Raw genomic sequence first — 22,512 nt, 5'->3', positions numbered from 1 at the left:
CAAGAGTATCATATATTTTTCCAGCTGTTTTTCGCGCCAAACTGTTTTACTGTTTTTCGCGCCAAATCTCTACCACCTAATGCCCAAAATTTTAAACGTACTGCATTCAATAATCCTTGGGGGCCAACATGCAATAATTTTCTGTGCACACTAGAAAAATAAATCTTACTTAGCTTAGAATTTTTTGGTAGGATTGCAGGATATTTCTGAGAAAATGGTAAAGAAGCTTTTTCAAGACGGCCACCAACGCAAATTATTCCTTTACGATCAACAAAGGGATGTAAATTTTTTAAGTTACCTGTTATGTCCTTTTTACAAAATAGAACCTTCTGCTCATGCTTAATAAGCATTTCCTTAGCTATTCTTACCTCCTCTAGTTGAAGAGGGCCTACCTTTCTTGATTCACTTTTCCTGCAATTACAAATAACCCTAAAAATATAAGAAAGAACATTAATTATTCTGTAATAATTGTTACTAATATTCAAGAGTTCGTCTAAAACGTTAGAGTTCATGTCAATCAGCATAGTTCTCTCAGAAATGTCATTAATGTCACTAGAAATTTTGCTTTCTTGCACAAAGGACTCCCTTTCATGAGAAGAGGCACTAACTCCACGCGTTAGAAGATCGGCTGGATTGTCTTTGGTTGAACAATAAAACCATGAATCTGGATTAGTCAACTTCTGAATCTCGTCGACACGATTTTGAACGAAAGACTTCCATCTCCTGCTTGATCCTTTGATCCAATACAGTGTAACTTTAGAATCACTCCAAAAAAAAGATATTAGATGAACCTTTACGATCTAAAACTTTTTTAACTTCCGTTCCCAATCTTGCACCAATCAGTGCACCCAGCAATTCAAGTCGAGGCAAGGAAACTTTTTTGACAGGTGAAACTCTGCTCTTGGAAGCCAGCAAATTCACAGAAATTTTTTCTTGATTCTGTACCTTTACGTAAACGGCTGCACCATACAACTTTTGACTTGCGTCAGAAAAAACATGGATCTCTATATTTTCATCACATGAATCCAAAGCAAATCTTGGAACACTAATGTTACTAAGTTCTGAAAGCTCGCTACACCACTCAGACCACTCGTCGTTCAAATCAGAAGGAAGCTCTACATCCCATGGTAATTTACGTAACCATAGCTTTTGTAGTAAAAGTTTTATTCTAACAGTGAATGGTGTGATGAGTCCAAGAGTATCATATATTTTTCCGGCTGTTTGTAGGATGAAGCGTTTGGTACTTTTCTTTCTCCTCGAAATTTTCATCAAACAAGAAGTCTCTATACTCAAACTATCTTCCTGAATGTTCCATTGAATTCCTAATACCTTCAGTATCTTTTCATTTGAGCTTAGGGGATGAATATCAAAATTTTCTTCTTCCCATTTTTTAGCTAAATGATAATCATTCGTCACCCATTTGCGTAGATTCATCCCAGCTCCACGCATAATTTCCTTTGCTTCCCTTGAAGTTTTTAAGGCTTCTGATACATCATCTGCTCCTGTAACAAGATCATCAACATACATACATGTATCAAGAATTTGAAAGGTATTGGGATACATCATCTGCTCCTGTAACAAGATCATCAACATACATACATGTATCAAGAATTTGAAAGGTATTGGGATACACATTTCTGTACTTTTGGATATGCAGCTTTATAGTTGCCGCTAACAAAAAAGGACTGGAATGAACACCAAAGAGCACACGCTTAAATCTATACACTTCTAGCTTATCGTCGGTATTCTGCAAAGGTGTATCAGTATTCTTAACAAATAAAAATCTAACTGCATCTCGATCTTTCTCAGCTAACACGATCTGTAAAAATGCCTTTTCGATATCTCCTAAGATTGCAACTCTATTAAGTCTAAAATATATCAGCAAGTGAAATATATTTTGATTCAGATTAATACCTGGCCACAAACAATCATTCAGGGACAGACTGCCTATTTCATGTGAGCTCGCATCAAATACAATACGCATTTTTGTTGTAATGCTTTCTTCTCTATAAACTGCCTGATGCGGCATATAAAAAACTGGCTTGTTTACTGGTTTCGTAGAATCTAATACTCTTTCTATTATCCCTTGATTTAGGTACTCTTCTAAAGTTTCTCTATATTTCAGGTATAATGTATTATCATGCTGCATTTTTCTCATCAGGATTTTTATTCTTTTTTCTGCGACACCAAAATTGTCGCCTAAATGTTCCCAACGTTTCTTCCAAGGCAGACTAACAATATAACGACCATCTTTGAAACTAACAGTTTTGTTGAATATCTCTAATGCTTTATCTTCATCGTAAGAATTGGGATCATCTCTGATACCAATTGATTCCAAATCAAAAAACTTCTTCAACTGTGCTTCGACATTGTTATAAATTAACCCACAATGCATTAATTGTTTCTCATGTGGTAAATCTTCAATGCTACCGCTTACCAAATACCCAAATGCTGAGTTTTGTAACACTAAATTTGTATTTGGTACATAAATTTGCCCGGATCTTATCAAATCGAAAAATATTTCGGATCCTAAAAGTAACTGAATTTTACCCGGTTTGTGAAAGTCTGGATCAGCTAACGTAACTCCTTGTGGAATCTCAATATTACAGACATCAATTTGTCTGGAAGGCATCAAATGAGTAATTTTCGGAATTACGAAAAAATCTAGTTTACGACTGTATGTGTTTCCTCTATTTAAAATAACCGCACTTATTTTTGATTTCACCGTGTTGAAATCCCAGATAAACATCCTACTGATACGTTTACATTTTCTCTCTGCAAATGAAGCTTCTCAGCTAATTCCGATGAACAAAGATGAATCATACTTCCACTGTCAAGCAATGTTCTGGCTGGAAATATTTCTCCTTCATTTCCCTTGATATAAACAATCGCTGTCGATAGTAGGACTCTTATTAACTGCATTACAATTTTTATTTACATTAGCTGTCATAAAACACTCGCTATCCTTATTTATAAATGGCTTTGCGTGAGTGTTCAGTTTCGCTACTTCCGTAGACGAACTGGCGTCTGACTTTTGATCCGACAGAGAGGCAATTTCGCAACTCTCTATTTTGGGAAATCGAAACTTTTTCTCGCTCATAACACAGTAACGAATTGTGCTTTTTTCTGCATAGCCTACAAGAGTAATTTGAAGGGCAATTTCTCACTCCATGATTTCCAAAACAGCAGAAACATAACTTGTGCTTTTTAACATACTCGACTATCCTTTAAGCTGAATTTTTGAAATTTAGGGCATTTAAATAATTTATGTTCCGCATTACACAGTTTACAAATTAAAGCACGTTTTTCAGTCACACATGAAACCATTGAAGAAACCTTTGATTGACTTACTGAAGCTTTTGATTTAGACATTACTGATTGACTTACTGAAGCTTTTGATTTAGACATTACTGGAATTCTAGAAGCGTTTAATGTCCTCGCGTGATCCTTTAGAAATTCTAATAACTCTGTAATGTTCGGTATTTTTTCTTTCTTTAAATTCCTTTCCCACCATAACTTAGTATTCTGATCAAGTTTCTGGCTAAGAATAAAGGCAAATATAGCGGATGAAACCCCATCTAACTTTTGTTCTAAACATTCTAACGATCTTACAACTTCACTTGTAACATCAATTAAACATCAATTAACAAGGCTAGTTCCCTCAGATTTTGTGCATTAACACAAAAAGTATATTTTTGCTAACATTTAAAAGAATTAAAAAAATATCAATTTTCCTCACTTGAAATCATGTGCCATTTGAGTGTATTTGGGTTTTTGCTGGAATGGGATGAGCTTGGGTCTCACTGGTTCTATACAAGGAAGGAGTAGCTGGCTTTCACCTATTTCCCTAACTCCCTTAGATATGCTCTTAACCTGTTCCCCTAAGTCCCTTAGATATGCTACTGATGGTAGGCCATTAAAAATTTTAATTTACTCATCATTCTTATAAATAAAATTAATCTCACTTTTGTGGTTTATTTTAGTTTGTCTTCTTAAAAGTGTTCTTGTCATAAGTGAACTAGTGCAAAGTAAAATATATTATGGAAGTAATACCATCTTTAAACTGTAGAGAGGGCAGCAGTACGGAAAGCTAGTTCTCACACAAGAAATCATTATGGAGCATGCACAAGTAACCTCTGATGCTGTTTTAAGACAATGTGCTCATCAGCTGTCAGTGTCACAACCCAATATATTCTTTGGGATAACATGTTGTTGAAAGACACAAGCATGAAATATTACACCTGTTATTCCAGAGTACAATGCTACATAAATCAAAAATGATTAATGATATGCAAAATAAAAAGTAACCTGTTTTGCTGGCCTTGTGCTCTTTCTGAGGTAAAATGATGTAAATCAATTATTTATTTTTATGATATTCATCATATTAAAAACATTATTTATTTAGGTACTTACATATTAGTGCAACCACCTTACTAGAAGGTGCCAAATTTTCAGGATGTAGCAAACTGGCAACTACGCATATAACAGTTCTTCAGGCAACCATATTGACAAAATTCTTCAAAGTTAAGCAGCATCGCCATTTTTATATGTGTTCTCTTTGTTATACTCTGAGTTTGAATGGTTTTTATGGGCAGATTGTGATATTTTTCTTTGCCTTAAACTAAATTTTAAAATATGCACTTGTCGAATTTGCTGGCAATTGAAGAAATAGCAGTAGCATTTCTGCAGGAATTTAATATTTTAAAACAAAGTAACTAATGGGAAGAACTGTTTTGAATCTGATATGCAAGCATTTGCTACAAAATTTCCACCAGAAGGAAAGAAACAAAAAGCATTTCTTAAGAAGTTTTCTTAATTGATTTTTTTGAATAAATACCTAATTAAAATGTAAAATGTATTTGCAGTAATATTTTTGTAAATAATAAGTAGATGAATAATGATATATATATATATATATATACCATCATTCTTTTGCAACTGTAAGAAAGCACCCAATTACACCAAGGTGGTTATGTCAATACCCAAGTACCTTTATTTATTATGGTAAGATCATTTGACTTCTCATTTTCCAGTTTTCATAATTTCATCAGAGCATTTTAATCATCATTGCACTCAATAGTCATCAAATTATTTCATTAGTCTTCATATTCAAAATGCAATAAATAGTATTGTGAAGTCCACCGTCTTGTGGTTAGTATTTCTGTGAACATAAATAACACTAGTATTGAATTTAAACTCTAAGATGACCACCAAATCTGTCCATGGGTGGCCATTATATAGAGGCTTGCATTTTTACAATTTAACCCAATTGTAGGAACATAAGCATGTTTATCTTTAAAAAAAATCAGTATTCTCACCCATTTAGAATATCTTAAAAGGTCAGAAGAAAGAAAAAAAGGCCAAAGAAAAAAATAGAGTTGAATTCAGATAATCCACATACCTTGGGGACAATAGTTTTGTTCATTAGTGAATATTCTGGATTATGTAGGTCATGTTCTGTTTTGTTTAAATTTTTCTGTTTTTAATTTTATTTCAAATTTCAGTTGTTTATACATAACTAACTAAAACAGTATCATAACTTACAGATTATCTAGTCAAGCTTTACTAATTAATGTTTATTTTTTAATGATAATATATAAATTATTTAATCAAGATTTATTAAATATAAAAGTATTTATTTTTGAGATGTAATTAGAAAAAAGTAACATCAGTATGAAGGAAAAACATGACAAGAGATTTTGAGGACTGTTTTTGCAAAAATGTATCGCATAATTTTATATTTAAAAAAATGTAGATGCATCTACAAAATTAGTTTCAAAGCAAATTTTACACTCTTAAATGAAAATACTGCATTGTTCACAGAGCATCCTACAATAATGATTTCTCTAAATGGAATTTCTACACTAATTCTACCATTATGTTCCACATGTGCAGTAAGATTACTACTAAAACTACAAAAGTTGCTAGAATTAACCTAATTAATTTATTAATTATTAATTAGTTTTGGAATTTCTGTTTTCTTTAACCTCCTTCACGCAGTGTTTTCTCATCCTAACCTAAGAAAAATCTTTACAAATGCAGTTTTTCTGATTCTGCCCCTGTTGCTCACCAATGTGAACAGGCTTGATTGTGGGTAGAAGTATGCTTGCTTATTACATATTGAATTTTAATATAAGGGAATAAACTGGTTGAATACATATACAGTACCAAAGTTGCCAACTCTCCTAATTTTCGCAGGGAACTCCCAATTTCCTGCCATACTCATGTTAACCTGATTTGTAACGTATTTCTTTTGACTTTCTCTTATTCATAAAATTTCTCACGATTTTTATGTAGCTTCATTTAATACTTCCTTATTTGCTCCTAAAAGAGTGATTTTTGGGATCTGAAAGTGCTTGATTTTTCTGTAGATTACATATAAAGAAAATCAATGTCATTTGGGTAGTGAAACATTATGGCTTTCTTTTGCTTTGTGTGTGTGAGAGCAGGTGTCTATAAACCTCATGGTCCAGTTCTCCAGTGAGCATTAAGTGCCTCTGCAAGCCATCTGGCATATATCAACTATATTAGCCAATGAGCACAAAGCAAGATCACAGTTACTATTTCATTTGTCTTGCCGCTGTGTGCTGTGAGTTTCAAGTGTTTTGAGTTTAAGAGAAATAGTTTAAGAGATTATGATCTTGTAATATTTTAGTTATGTTTTCAAGAAAGGTAAAACACACAACAAGAAAGGAAATGTACATTTCAAAAATAGTTCGTGGATGACTTTTCTTCTATTATTTTGTCAAGGAAATCTAATACATGTGGAATGTATACTGCTCATCGTTATGATTTTGTATGGTAGAAAGGGTGATTTTTTTACAAAAAAGGGTGGAGAAGAAAAATTAAGATTTTGTGTGGAAACAAAGGACAAAAATGTTATAATGCAGAATGCCAGTTCTCTGTCATTTTTGCTGGAGCACAACTTGCCATTGGATTCATCAAATCATGCTGCAGCTTTATTGAGAAAAATGTTTCCTAGTAGCGAAATTGCTGAGATATACTCAAGTGCAAGTACAAAAGTGACTGCAATTGTTAAAGATATAGGTATGAAAAATAAATTAAGTTGTTGATTACATTAAGTGTATCATTATCTATTATGTAAATTTCCAGTCTGTGATGATGTGATTTTACATGCAAAGTTGCAGTTGTTAAGAATAAAATTTACCAATATTAGTAATGACACATTAAGAAAATTTTTATTAGGAAAAGCAGGCCTACGTGGCAATTGCTGTGAACAAAATTATGAAGTGTTTTTCATAATGAAAGCAAAATCTTCCACTCTTCTTACCATTTGTACGAAAACTGATTGAAGTATTGTTTTTCTATTAAAGGTATAAATAAGAATGTTTTTATAAATGTAAGTATTTTTTGTAAGATTTGCTTTTAAAAAATAATAACTGAAATTTCCAGTATTAATTTCTTAGTATTTAAAGTTAATTCATTATTAAAAGTATATTCGGTACTATTCCGTTTTGAGGACCGTAAAAAAAATTGCAGTGAAAATGTATGCACAAAAGTGCCAAATCTAGCAAATGTGCCCATTTAACAGCACGCCAAATCTAGCGTACGCGCTGATTTCAGACTATATATAGTTCTGTTTCTTAGACTCCAATAAAATACTAGTTTTATTTTTAAATCCTTTTTTGATTTTAAATCCTTTTTTTGATATCCTATGGATTTAACAATTTGGGAATTTCCCATGATGAAGAGTCTGCAATAGAATTTTGGGTAAAGTAGAGAATCACTCACTGCTTGACGCACTTTTAATTGCACATACTCAGTATCCATGTACACATCAACCTATTTCAGTAAAAAAAAATCCCAGAATTGCACAAAAATGGCACTGCGCACACCCTTGACTTTATCTATGTACACATCGACCTATTTTCACTTAAAAAGTAAAAGAAAATTGACAAAAATCCAATTATTTTTTATCCTTGTAAAAAGCGGCAAACAAATAAGTGAGCAATTCTGCACTTTACCGAGAATTTTTTCAAAGAAATGGCATCATTCTTTTATAGAAAATTATGTTTGAACATCCAACGAGATGAAATTATTCCTTAGCGATAACTGGGTAGCGAAATAGCGATGCAGGCATCCATTCAGTTATGTTTAGCAATTTTTATATAAATTATAATAATGATCTGAAATAGTTATATACTCCTATGCTTCCATTCAGTCATGTTTAGCCTTTTTTATATAAATTATAATAATAAAAAAGTATTATATGAAATTAATTTTTCATCTAAATTAAATCGTTCATCTTAGGTAGTTATTTACTATTATACTTTCCTTCTTGCGTTAGGGTTGCCACAATTATTTTTGGCAGCACTGGTATCAACAATAGTTTAGCGATTTTTTACGGCCCTTAAAACCGAATAGTACTGTATATTCTTTAGTACAGAATTAAAAAAAATCTTATCATTAAAAAAATCTGTTTATCATTGAGAAAGTTCTGATTTTTGACTGTTGTACACTGGCAACACTCATGTGCTTTGCTGTATTTAAATAAGCTGTCACATCTATGTTAACAGTCATCTGATTTTAAAGGTTTAGCTGCTAACAAAATCATGCAGTTTTTATGAGTAAATTGAAATCAAGAGAGAGTTAAAATGTATTTAATGAAAAAGACTTAGCAATATTGCTGGCATGGAATGTTGATTCACATTGAAAAGCTAACTTGGCAGCCGAGTAAGATTAAATATTCATATTTATTTCAATTAACATTTGGGCCATAATTCACTTGGTACTCTGATCGTACCTATTCAAGAACATTTACATTTTTGATATTATTGTGATAGAAAGGTAGGATGCCAGCGTCTTAATGACAAGAGAGCTAGAAGCTAAAGTGCACAGTTATCCAATATGGCAGCATATTAAGAGAAAGTTTTGGTTTAAGCTTCGAATTTGCTACATCATCAGAATTTTGAAAGTCATATGATATGGATTGATCTAGAAATTATGAGTGCAGAAAAAGCCATTGCTATTTTTGTAATAGAGGGGGGGGGAATTAAGGGGTATTGCTTTGATTTGCATATTTTTTTATCTTACATCCCCCCCGAAAACAAAAGAGAAAAAGGGCTTAGTTATAGAGAAGCCTTTTGGGAGAATAGAGAATGCTAAAGCATTAGCAAATGAAGAAGATAATTTTAAACATGCAAATAATAAAATTTTGTCCAAAATAGTTGTTTATAATAATTGTAAAATATAAACTTTGTCATTTCAGAGAAAATTTTTCGTCCAGAAGTTTTTGTATGTTGAGTCCACATAATCATATATTTTCAGGGAAGGCTTTTCAAAAGTTTTGCACAGTAACACAATTATAAAATTTTTATACATTTATTACTAATTTTGAATAATTGTAGTAAATTTCAAAATTTTGTAGTATAACTAATTTTCATTATTATAACTTACATTTTAACATGATTTTTATGGTTACCTTTACGTTTCTAATGGTCTTATTTTACAAACAGGAAGACCACACAGCTTGCTCTAAATGCAAACATATCCTGCTGGTAGGCAAATCCACTTAAACTGTCTAATATATTAATTCATCAGTGGTTAGGGCTTCCTTGGACCAGAGCCAGTTACCTTATCTTTATGAACTACACTAATATATTCCATTATTCATAGAGAAATTAAAACTACACTTCATAAAAACAAATAAAAATAATAATTATATATGAAAAAATTGTAAGGCCCTTCAAAGTTTACATTGTATGCAAAGGGCAAAAGGAGCAGTTATACCAAAGGTAATAATAGACTTCTCTTTCTGAAACAGTTCTCTCTCAACATACTCTATACTTTACATTCAATTATTCATTACATAATAATGACATTCATCCCCCATAACTTGAAATTACTTTTTTTCCTTATGCATTTCACATTATAATTGCATTACACATACTCAATTCATTACAATCATTTAGTTTTTAAATTATTAATGTTTTTAAATATTCATTACAATAATGTTAAAAGTTACACTTTGTATATTTTCTCTATTTCATTATCATTTTGTATGCTGCTGTTTAAAACTATTTAATTTGCATTTTATATTTCCTTCGTTCTCAGAATAATTATAAAATTCTTAACAATAATTCAAACATTTTTAATGTAATTCAAAAACGTAATGATTAATCACATTACAATTTAATAACCTTTCCTGGAAAAATATTAAAATTATTTATTTAATTCAAAAGTAGTTATTTAAATTAATATTTCTAACAGTGTAAAATTTCAATTTTGTCATAACACTGTATATTTTAAATTTGGTATGGTAAAAGTTATCAATTTGCAATTTAGTTACAATACAAAATATATTTAACTGCTGTACTAAATGAAAATTTACTTCCAAGATATGAAACATGTTTAGCATGTACTGTCTCAATAAGGTAACAGCATTATATATACTCGCACATTTATTGAATGTACTCACCATTTTATGACTGCAAAATCATTTTAGAAAAGAAAATCTTTTCAATTCATACTTATTTTTAAACAACAATTATTTTAATTTAAATCAAAGGCATCAGGCTAAGATGAAAACTCGTAGTACTTTTATTAATTGTGTATTATTGAAAAGAAGCACAGTTTATTCCATTTGATGACACCTCTCTCTATTTCTAAAACTGATGTTGACGAAAAATACCTGGCATGATGCTTGAAATCATTTATTTATGAATGTTCGGATTGAATTTTTAAGCACCAATATACCACAGTAACAATGATAGAATTTTTTTCCCTTTCTGTAGTATGTTTCGATAAGTGGTCACGTTCCTTGGTCGTTAAATGATGGTATTGAGCCGATTGAGCTCGCCGATGTCTCAGATGCATTTTCTATACTTCTTCTAATGTCTCCAGTGCTCTGTAAACCCTCAGGTGCTGTTTGTGAGAAGGGAAAGTGACTATTAAATACGACAGTAAATGTATACCATTCTATCCATTCATCAACTTATTTCTACCTAAATAATCTCTCAAAGTTAAAACGCAACCAAACAAGTTTATTCTACCAACTTAAAATTTTACCGCTGTTGCCACTCAAAGCAAAACTAAAAGGAAATTAATATTACACTGGTTGAATGTATATGAACTTATGCTATACTTAACAGTGGCTAACCTTCATAGCCCGCATATGTGTACCACGTGATCCAATGTGCATGCAACATTTATCATTTGCATATCCACCTCACAACTCTCACGCTACGCGCATTCTTTCTTTTTGTTGCAATTTCACTTTTGAGGAGTGTACCTTGGAAAATGCAAATAATAAAATTTTGTCCAAAATGGTTGTTTAAATAATTATAAAATATAAACTTTGATAATATCTGAAAGTCCTATGAGAGAATTTTCAGTCCAAATAATCATTTTTTTCAGGGAAGGCTTTTCAAAACTTTTGCACATTACCACAGTTATAAAAATTTTATACATTCATTACTAATTTTGAATAATCAGCAAATTTCAAAATTTCATAATTATAACTAATTTTCATTATTATAACTTACATTTTAACATGATTTGTTCTGTTAATAGGGAAGTATATAATATATATGCTGCTTATTTCAGATCAGGCTATAATTTGTTATCTATAAAATAAACTTTTTTTAATACATTTCCAATGGCAAGATTTTAAATTTCCAATAGTCATGAACAAGACAGCATAATAACATACATAAAAAATATGTAAATTTACTAATAAAATAAAATTACTAATTGTGTTTGGAGAAGGTTTGTCAGCTGAATTTATAACAAGTATGATTTGGTGAAAACTGCTCTGAGATTTTTTTTGAAAATTTTATTTTTGTAAGTGTTGTTTTGAATTAATTTCTCTCTCTCTCTCTCTTTTTTTTTTTTTTTTTACAAAAGCATGGTGGTGGTTATGGTGGTTATGATATGAATGTCATTCCTGCTTGGAAGGAAGGCTTCACTGGAAAAGGAGTGGTTGTTAGTATTTTGGATGATGGTATACAAGGAAACCATCCTGATTTGGCCCAAAACTATGTAAGACTCTTAGTCATAAGTATATTTCATAATTTTAGTAGAGATTCATAAGTGAATGATTTACTGAATAAGGAATTATTATATTTAACAGAGTCACGTATTGTTTTCCTTTCTTATTGGTTTTGTGTGTATGTATAAGATAAGAAGTATGTAAATCAAAATAATTGCAGTAATCCATTAACTTTTTTAATTGCAGTTAACTCTTCTTAATTTGTCCGTTTTCTTGTCTATCTTAAAAATAGTAATTTCTTATAATAAACCTCTCTAAACCGTGTCATTTCAAACTTAATCCATGTCATATTATCCTTGCATCATGTGCATGATGCTTCAGCTAATAAAATTTCTGCACCAAACTTCTACCTTGGATACGTCACATTCTCTGTCTTGCTTTGTTACTGTCAACTTGTTAATGTCTGCACCATCTGCCTTTTAACAATCTATACAATAACGATGTAGTTCTTCGAAAGAGTGCACTTTTTATGGGATGCTGTTAATGTGTCAGTTGTAATAGATAAGTTTTTCTGACCTCACCAGTGTTGCCAAAACTACGGACCTGGACATTTTAAAATTAGAAATATGGGATTTTAAAATTAGGAAAATAAAAAACATACTTTTTTTAAAAAAATTTATTTATAATGAGGAGAAATTTTTTTTTATTAGAAGGTAAACATGTAACATGGTATATTGAGTGATGCAATATTCATATGTGACATGCCTTAAAATAATTAACAGTCCAGTATCAGTACTAATTGTATGAAGGTTGTATAAGTACCAAAGATACCTATAAAGTACCAAAGATATAATTTATAAACTATATAATATAAATTTATAAATTTGAAAAAATTAATATGAGTAATACATACATATGTGTATAGTAATAAACAATATGGAAGTAATTGAGAAAAATTACATTAAAGTAAATACTACATTATATTTTAATTTGCTGCTTTAAAAGTGTAGTTTTAGTTGCTTGAAACAAAACTTACATTAATTCTTTTATGCTACTGCAAATCAGTAGCTCGGCCTTTAACATTTTTTGTGTGTTAATCTGTATTTAATTTGTATTTTATCCCATCCTAAGTTATTCATAGAAGAGAAACATCATTCAGCATACACATAGGAAGTTGGAATGCTAACTGTAAATTCAATTATCATCTAATTGTTTGGAAATTTCCCCTTTTATATTAAATAAATGCCCATAACTGTGAATTATTTTTTCCCCTGCTTTTTGTCTTTCGGATACCCTACTACTTTTTTATTGTGCAAAGTTCATTAAAAATAATGTTATCTTTTACTTTGAAGTCAACTTTTTTTAAATATATTTATCAGTTTCAAAGTGGTCTTGTATAGTTGGAACATTATTTCATAAAGTTTTGAACTAAAGTAAAAAAAAAAAAAAAAAAATCTTAAAGTTTTAAACTGAAATAAAACATTAATTGTCAAAATCATACAGATCATTTAAATATTTCATTGCTTGCCAGTACATCTTATCGACTTGTCTGAATTGTTTTTTTATTATTTTCTTGAAAATGCAAAAGGGCTTGATTAACTATAAAACTCTAAAAACACTGTTCTTTTCTTTGTTCTATATTACTTATGAGATTTTTAAAAACTGTATGTAATTTGGAAACGGCAATGTTATCTCCTTGGAAAATTAATACATATATTTGGAAAATATGCAGAAGGGATGTAGGAAATATAGCATCAGTTCTAGCAAGAATTTTCCATCATTAATACTATATTCATGATCTTGCAGAAATTTCCAGACGGTGCAATTACATTCCTCATCTTCTTGATTTACAAAATAAAGGCTTATAGCAGGCCGAATTTTCAGTAACCTATCAATAGCTTTAAGTAAGTTAACTATCTAGAAATATGTTTCAGTGTTTCATAATATGACTGATGTATGAAATCTAAACAATTTTGTAGTGCTCTGATGTTGCAGGTGCTTGATAAAAATTTGCAAAAGATTTTTAATGTTAAATATTCCACATCATATATCATTATTTTTAATGCATAGAGATTATTTAGGAATTTAGGAATATTATAGAGAATATGACAATTAAAATTAGCTTCTATTAAATCACTAGTAACTTTCTTAATTTTGTAAAAACCTAAGATTTGCATCCAAAACTGACTGTTTCAGTATCAGCTCCAAAGTGATATTTTCAGTCAGTAATAATGTATTTTTAACTGTTGATTTTATAAAATAAAAAAAAATATTCAGAAGTTTCACACAATATTTGTTTAATCTATTAAAGCATGCAACAATTGTAGCAACATTGAATAATAAAAGCTTCACAGAAGATCAATATTATAGGGAACTTGTACTTTTTGCATGAGATTCAGTTTTTGTGTTCCCGAGTCTTCCAATAAGGAAATACGGACATGCTAACTTTATTTCTACATTCTGTTGTTAAAGAACTGTGACGTAACTTTACGTCATGATAAGCTTGTGTCTGTTCTGTTACCTGAGCATAAAAATTTTAACTTTTCAGTTGGAAAAAAAATCATTCAGATTAGAGCTATGAGCAAATAAAGATACTTGTTGCTTATGAGAACTTGCTTCCATGTGAGATTTGACAGCCATTTATACTACTCCACTTAACATTAAACGTAATATTGCTGTCAGAACATGTAGTCATTTCATCACATTCTTTATACTGTAAGATTTGATACATCAATATTTTTAATCCCTCATTAGAGTTAATATAGTTTTTTTATACTAAATGATGAAGGAGTTAATGGAGAAATGTTCCGAAGGTACACACTGTCTGGTTGTAGAATCATCGATGCATGCTCTTTCAATTTAGATCTGTGATGCTTTCATCTCTTTCATGCAGTGCCTTGTTCTTTCTCCCTTCAACTTCAGACCTTGAAGCTTTATTTCTTTTCTGGCTACTTGGTTCTGCAGATATTGGAGCAGTTGTCTTCACTCCCTTCAAACTTTACATCTGTCTATGTTCAGTAATCTACTCATTTCTTTACTTTCTGCTACTTTCTCAGTACTTTTACTTTGTAACTCACATAATATGCTGACACATAGTGATAGCCTGTTATGAATGCCGTATATGTTGCATCGCAAGCTTGATTCTGGTTTGCTCTGCAGCTGAAGCTGATGGTGGAGTCTCCAAGACGTTTGATTCTTATCTGGCATGAGAAATTCAATTTTCAAAATCCTCTTCTATGACTTCAAGTGTAATGCACCTACCTTGATTGCTTTCTTGGAATTTGGCAGTACATGCTTTCTTCAAAGCTTACTTTGTTTCTTTCAATTTTTTTTTCGTTTAGTTGCTTTGTAATTTGCAGATGAATGGAACCAGTGGCTGTTTGTCCAACATTTTTCTTATCAGGTAGAAAATACTGCTCTCTCTCAGGAACTATCTATGCTTTCTTACAATTACAAGTCTCTTGTCAGCGCATTTATGCACAACCATGCCACACAATTTTTTTTTGCTCCCGCTCTGAAAGCTCGAACTTTAGCTTTAAACTTGGCTGTTCTTTATCGGTACCATTTTGAAAGGTACTTCTTCTCATGCTTTCTTTATCAAGGCAATTGTTTCACTGACTTTGCTTCCACTGACTTCAATGACTTTTTCTTTGTCCAGAATTATCCTTGTGCAGCTGAATCCACTTGCAACTCTGTAAAACAACTTCTTATGCGGGTAGTACATTACAGCTATCTTGGACTACCAATAATAGGGCATTTCACTTTGTCTATTGAAGACATATTTCTCCGATTCAACTGACATGCAGCATGCTGACATTGAGCAGGAGGATAGTCAGTGAACTGAGCTATTCGGCAGTGTGACAGAGGCTGATGCCAACTTTCTGCACAATAGGAAATTAGAGATCAGGCTCTACAACCATGCTTTAAATTTGCTTTTTAATTTATCTGCGTAATTTAATATGTTATTCATGTAATAAAATTTTAATTGTATATATTTTATGGTATGAAAGGTAAAATATAAGTGAATCGTAATTTCTTTGAACACTTGCCGAAATATTTTACAGATTTTTTAGTTTAAATAGGAAATTTTTACCTAATTCATTACTGTCCTACAGCTACACATCTACAGTGTTATTGTGAAAAATAGTAACATACTGAAATATTTCTCTGTAATATACAGATTTTAATGTAAAAATTGCAAAATTGAAGGCTTTTGCAGGAAATGAAGATTAAGCAGGAAAACTTTGAAAAAATTCATGAGTGATATATAGTGATATATTAGTTAACACTACTTTTGAGGGTTAGTTCGTTTTCATCCAGTGATTTTTGAATGTTTTGTAGTTTTTACTGTATCATTGCAAAATTGCAAAATTTCAAGCATGTTATTGGAAACGAAGAAGGAAAATTTTGAAAAAATTCACAAGGGATATATTAGTCAATTCAGAAATTTTAAGGGTTAGTGTGTTTCAGTCATACAAGTTTTATTTTTTACAAGTCATACAAGTTTTATACATACAAGTATAAGTTTACGTCATACAAGTTTTTTTTTTTGGTGCATCATAATGCACATTTTTCATTCGCGCTGTCAGTTTGTGAAACAAGTGACAACTGCCACAAAAACATCAGCACTTTTCATACCTACTATTCAGAGTCACTTTCTCTTCACTTCTTGGATGTTTAATATTGTGAAATACCACTGCAGGAAGGCCTGGGTTTCATTGTATCTCAACTATCTACCTGTAACTCTAGGGCAGTGGTCATCAAAGTCATTTGTAAAAAAAGCCAAAGATCTATAATACAATGGTTAAGATTTCTTTTGAGGGTCAAATTTCTACTTAAGAACCAAGTTTTCAGAAGTCTGTTTAAACTAGATACATTAAATAAAACCCAATATCATAACAATAATAATCTTATTTATAGAGAAAAATATTTTTTACATTAAAATAAAAAATACTAACAAAACGCTCATTTACTGTGAACGGTGGCCTTACATTTCCTTGGAAAGTTTGAATGAGTCAGGTTTGTATGTCATTTTTAATTTCAAACAGGAAACAATATTCTTATCAATAAGATGATTTATCAGTTTACTTTTGTTAAAGTTTATGCTTGAAAAATATTGTTTGCATGAATATGTAGAACCAAAGAGTGAAAGAACAGAAAATGCTAGTTTTTTTAACTCGTAAGTATGACCCAGGACTATTATTCCAGGTGTTGAAAATTATCATGTCGTCCTTTTCCAGGTCTTTCAAAGCAGACCACTTTTGCTGTGAACTAAGATTTCAGTTACTTTTCTTCAATTTTCCATATCAGCATTAAAGTATTCAAATTTGGTGCTCCATAGTTCTTTGTATTTTAACTCCAGTAACTGAATTTCAAAAACACGAGTGTCAGTATTACGGGCAGCAATATTGTTGCATAAAAAAAAAATGCTGAGAGGTTTTTTTAACAAAGGCTTTTTAACACCATGCTCTTTCAGAATTCCCAAAACCTTCGTAGAAAAGCTCATATTTAAAATAGTAAATGGCAGTTTCCGAATTGTTTTCTTGGTGATGTTTCAACAGACATGAAAAATGAATTAATGTTTCTCTTTTAAAATTTTGAGCAAAAAGGGATAATTTATTTTTGAATAAAATGACTTCTCCCAACAATGAAGAAAAAGTGTTTCTGTTGCCATGCAGGTTACAACTAAGATTATTTAGACAAGATATAATGTCTACCATGAAATAAAATTTTTGGATCCACTGATCATCCTTTAGTTCAGGACAGTCAATAATTTTCTCAAGGAAAAGTGCTTTAATTTTTAATAATAAGGAAGTGAAACCTTTCCTCTTAAAAGGCAATGTATCTTATTATGCTGCAGAAGATCTGCATATTCATTCTCGGTTTCAAATAAAAATTCTTTAAACTGTCAATGATAAAGAGCCTTAGCTACAGATGTGTTGACAATCTTGATTACCAGGTTCATAGCATTGTAAAATTTTTCTGGAAATGTTTACACACAAAGTACTTCTTGATGAAGGATGCAGTGGTAAACAAATGTCGTGCCATTAACATTTTCCTCTAAAACAGAACCTTTTCTCTGGTCATACTTTGTGGCCCATCTGCTGAAACTGAAACAGTTTTATTGAGTGGAATGTTGTGTTTCTGAATGCATTCAATAACAGCATTTGCAATATCATCACCATATGTCTGACTTTTTGGTGTCAATATTTCTAAAAGGTTTTCTTTAGAACCCATAGAAATTAAACAAAAAGTGAAATTTTTGCTGTTATTTATGTCAGAAGATTCATCAACAGCTGTTGATAAAGCTGAAACCAATTTAAGATGTTCAATTTGCTGATTGGTTATATGCAAAGACATTTTGACTGTTCAATCTTTTACTTTTTTAGTAGACAACAGGAACTGTTTAATTTTTTAAAGAATTTTTTTCCTTGTTGTTAAATTTCAAAATAACTCATCAGATGCATTTGTAAAACAATTTTTAATGTAGTCATCATTTGTGCAGAGTTGCCAACTCTCCTGATTTAGGCGGGAGACTCCCGATTTTCGACAGCTCTCCCGCCAACCCGATTTACAATATATTTCTCCCGACTTTTTCTTATTCTTAAAATTTCTCATGGTTTTTATGGAACTTGGCTTAATACTTCGTTATAAAAAAAAAAAAAAAAAAAAAAAAAAGTGAATTTGGACGTCTGAAAGCAATTAAATAATTAAATTTTCTCTAGATTATATCTAAAACAAAACCTTGTGAATCAGACAAGAACTTCTGCTTTGTGAGTGAAAGCATATACATTGTAATGTATTTTGCAGTAATTTACAAAACAAACAATCTTCTTAGTAGAACATAAATTTTATTTCTAGTTCACGGTGATAGGCAAATTTTATACAATTCTTAAGTGGCAAAATTTTCATCCTACTCCTAGCTGTAAAATCTTCAGAATACTAATCTTTTTTTTGACAATATCTCTCGTTGCTGAGTAACGGTTTGATACAAATATGTCGTTGCCACTTCAATAATAATTATACTTATTTATTAAATAACAAGATATTACAATCTCTCCCCCCTCCAGATAAACTTTAATTTATATTTTTATAAATTAAAGTTTACGGGGTTTTTTTTTTTTTTTTTTTTTTTTTTTTTCAAAACAACAATATCAGCACAATACAGAATTGAAATACAAGATATAACATAATAAGATACACCGAGGAACAGAGGAAGGAACAAAATATTTTTTTTATCTATATAAAGAAACAAATTATTTAATCAGGCCAGGGAGTACGACTTAATGCGTCTACATTTTTCTGGTTTTTACCACTTCGATGAACGATCGTGTAATTGTAGGGTTGTAGTACTAGTGCCCATCTCATAAGTCGTGGATTTAAACTCACATTATTTTTGAGCCAAACTAAGGGATTATGATCGGTCATGATGAGGAATTTAGTATGCCCGTCTAAATAACATTGAAGTTTCTTTACAGCAAATATTTTGGCGGCGCATTCCTTTTCTGTGGTAGAGTACTTTTTTTTCAGTTTCTGTAAACTTCTTACTGAGGTATAATACTAGATGTTCATTGTCTCATTCATCTTTTTGAGCTAAAATGACACCCATACCAGAGTCTGAAACATCAATTTGCAAAATAAACTCCTTATTGAAATCAGGTGAGTGCCAAAGGCTTTTGTGGCAGTTTTGCTTCTTCAATAACTCGCTCTTGTCTGTTTAGTTTCTTTAAAAACTTCTCCTTGACTTGCATCTCAACTCCAGAACTTAGCAATTCATCTGGAACTTGTAACTGAGAATCCTTTAATTTTGTCAATTCTTTCTTTTCAGGTAGTTTTTGTTCTTTGCAAGATGAATCTTTGTTCTTATCTGCTACTTGAACTCTCATTGAATGTGGCAACTTTGAGTATCCTTCATCATGTTTGTGCCTCTTTGCTAAGTTTTCTGACTCGTTCATAGATCCTGAACGTATTTTTAATTTCTTAGCCTTAGAAGCACTTTCATGAGTTCTTTTATGAGAAGTTCTTTGATCTGCTGTTAACAAACTGTCAAACACATCTTTGCCTTTGGGAGAAGAAGGAACTGGGGAACTTGTAGAGGAATAATCATACACATTATCCATAGAAGATGAATCACCGGGTAAATAAGGTGAGTCAACTTCCATATAAATAACTTCAGTTTTCTCATCAAGAGATGAACGCTTAGATTGTTTGTCAGATTTCTGTGAAGAATTGACAGAAGCTTGACTTTTAGGAGGGTGAGTATTGACCAAATTACCCTGAGTTTTAGCACTATTATTTGTTTGGTTCTGCATCAAAGTTGTGTAGTTCTGCATTTGATCCCTATATTTTTCAGGAATGACAATTAATTCCCTTTCATTTCCGTTTTTATCTATTTTCCTTTTCACCAACAATCCGTTTTCTTTTACTTTGAAATCATTTGTCTTGCTGGAATTTTCATTTTTAGCTTTGTTAAGCAATGACGCTAGATCTCTGCTTTGATGCTGAGATTGAATTAATTCCTTTGAATTAACATTAATCACTTTCTTAATTTCCTTGTCTTCCTCATCAGCTTGCGGTAAAATATCTTCGTCAGTGTCAATAAACGTCAATTCTTCTAGTTTCTCCATTTCAATTTCTCTGCTTCGATCATCTTCAGGAGATCCTTTTACTTGAGATCGTGTCAAAACCGCATTTATTTTTTTTTTTTAAATTTAAGAATGATTTATTTTTGAACAATTGTGCAATTTTGTTCCCAATACATATCTTCCGGGATCATTTGTAACAACAGCTGCCTTTGTCTTTATATTACCAAGTTCGCAATTAATTTCAACTTCCGCTAACGGTAGACACACTAAATGGTCATTTAAAAGATATTGTACCCAGACATGTTCTCCAGTCATTTTTGCGTTATCTTTGTATTTCCGAGAAATAACATCAACAGTGGCTCCTGTGCCTCGAAGAATAGGCATTTCACTAAACCGTTAATTGTATATGTCTCTAACAAATCATCATTTGAAGATACGCAATTTACCTTTTCATTTGGTTTTAAGCGAGGACACTGAGGCTTAAAATGTTCATATGATCCACACTCGAAACAACGTGGTCGATATCTTTTGTCATATAAATTTTCTTGGTTTTTGTTTTGGAACTGATTCCTTTGCTGAAGATCTTTCTTGTATTTTGAATCATCCCATCTGTCAGAATGCTTAAAATGAGGCGGATGCTCTATTTTTTTCACAAAGTTATCATAACGCGGTTTAAATGATCCTTTGTTAAATTTCTCAGTCTGATTGGTAGAAAATTTCGGTTTTATTGTTTTTCTCACATCTTCAAAATCTTCAATTTTCTTAACCATTTCAGTAGGTGAAATGATGGTTGTCCATTGATCCATAAAATGTTCTTTGAAATCAGGAGAAGTACGCTTTTTTATTTGATCAACCAGCATGAGATATTTTAGCTGTTCAAAAGTTTTAATGTTTAATCCGTTAAGCCATCCTTCTAAATAATTTTTTAATTCATAGTAGAAATCATACCAAGTACTTTCAGTAGATTTTTGGTGTTTATTAAATAGTTGTCGAAATTTTTCCGCAGTCAATTTAAATCGTTGTAACAGTAAGGTTTTTACGTATTCATGCTTTTTTGCTTCCTCTTCTGGTTCTCTAGCAATAAGCTGAACAATGTCAGGAGGCAGTAATAAAATAAGTTGAGTCACTTGATTTTCAGCAGGTATATTCATTATTTTAGCTTGACGCTCAAATAACACCAGGAATAAACTTATTTCATCTTCTTTAGGGTTGAATCGTGGCATGACATCGTGAATTCTGATTTTTAAAGGCTGCTCAGGTAACTGCGTAGTTTCTGCCGGCTGTGCTGTGGCAGCCATTGCTTCCAGCTGAAGTTTCTGTAGCTCAAAGGCTCTAATTCGCTCTTCTCTTTCAAGATCTTCTTTTCTTTCTTCTCTTTCGCGTTCCCTTTCTCTTTCACGTTCCTTTTCTCTTTCTTCTCTTTCGTGTTCTTCTCTTCTTTCTCTTTCTTCTCTTCTTTCTCTTTCTTCTCTTTCACGTTCTTCTCTTTTTTCTCTTTCGCGTTCCTTTTCTCTTTCTCTTTCTTCTCTTTCGCATTCTTCTTTTCATTCCCTTTTTTCTCTAATTGCAGCCAGTAGTTCTCGAGTAAACTCCTCATCATAATCGGGACTTTCAGTAATCAGTTTATGCAACTGAGCAATCTTAAATTCAGGTTTTACGGTTAAACCTAACTCTTCTGCTAGTACTTTTAAATCCTGTTTTTTACTCCTAGCTAAGAATGACATGTTGACACAAGTTACTTTTAATAGGCTTCCTTTTGAAATTCAATCTAAAAGCTCGTACTTGTATTAAAAATATATAATTTCTGGCGAGATTTAATTTCTCAAATACGAAATTCACACTAACCAATTGGAGAGAATTATTTAAACAACTTTGCCAGGTTGGCACAAAATAATTTAATACTACGTCGGGTTGACGTTTTAACTCACTATTCACAAGCCTCGTTAGCTGTAACTATATAAACACCTTTGCCAGTTA

The 22,512-nt window shown here is 31.4% G+C and overlaps 1 protein-coding gene across 2 annotated transcripts in view; it reads left to right on the top strand.

Moving 5' to 3' along the window:
• Nucleotides 1–22,512, top strand: part of Fur2 (furin-like protease 2) — a 234,229-nt gene that overhangs the window by 52,360 nt on the left and 159,357 nt on the right. The window contains exon 4 of one of the 2 annotated variants that reach the window (XM_085806944.1): nt 11,866–12,000. The exons of the other annotated variant lie outside the window; for it this stretch is intronic. Coding sequence (XP_085663070.1) covers nt 11,866–12,000 — 135 coding nt within the window. The remainder of the gene's footprint in view (nt 1–11,865; nt 12,001–22,512) is intronic. 2 annotated transcript variants of the gene reach the window in all.

This window comes from Stegodyphus dumicola, chromosome X1 (assembly GCF_044657685.1).
Source record: "Stegodyphus dumicola isolate Sdum_Otavi_A_Nest chromosome X1, ASM4465768v1".
NCBI classification, from domain to species: Eukaryota; Metazoa; Arthropoda; class Arachnida; order Araneae; family Eresidae; genus Stegodyphus; species Stegodyphus dumicola.
This window is presented reverse-complemented; position numbering and strand designations above follow the sequence as displayed.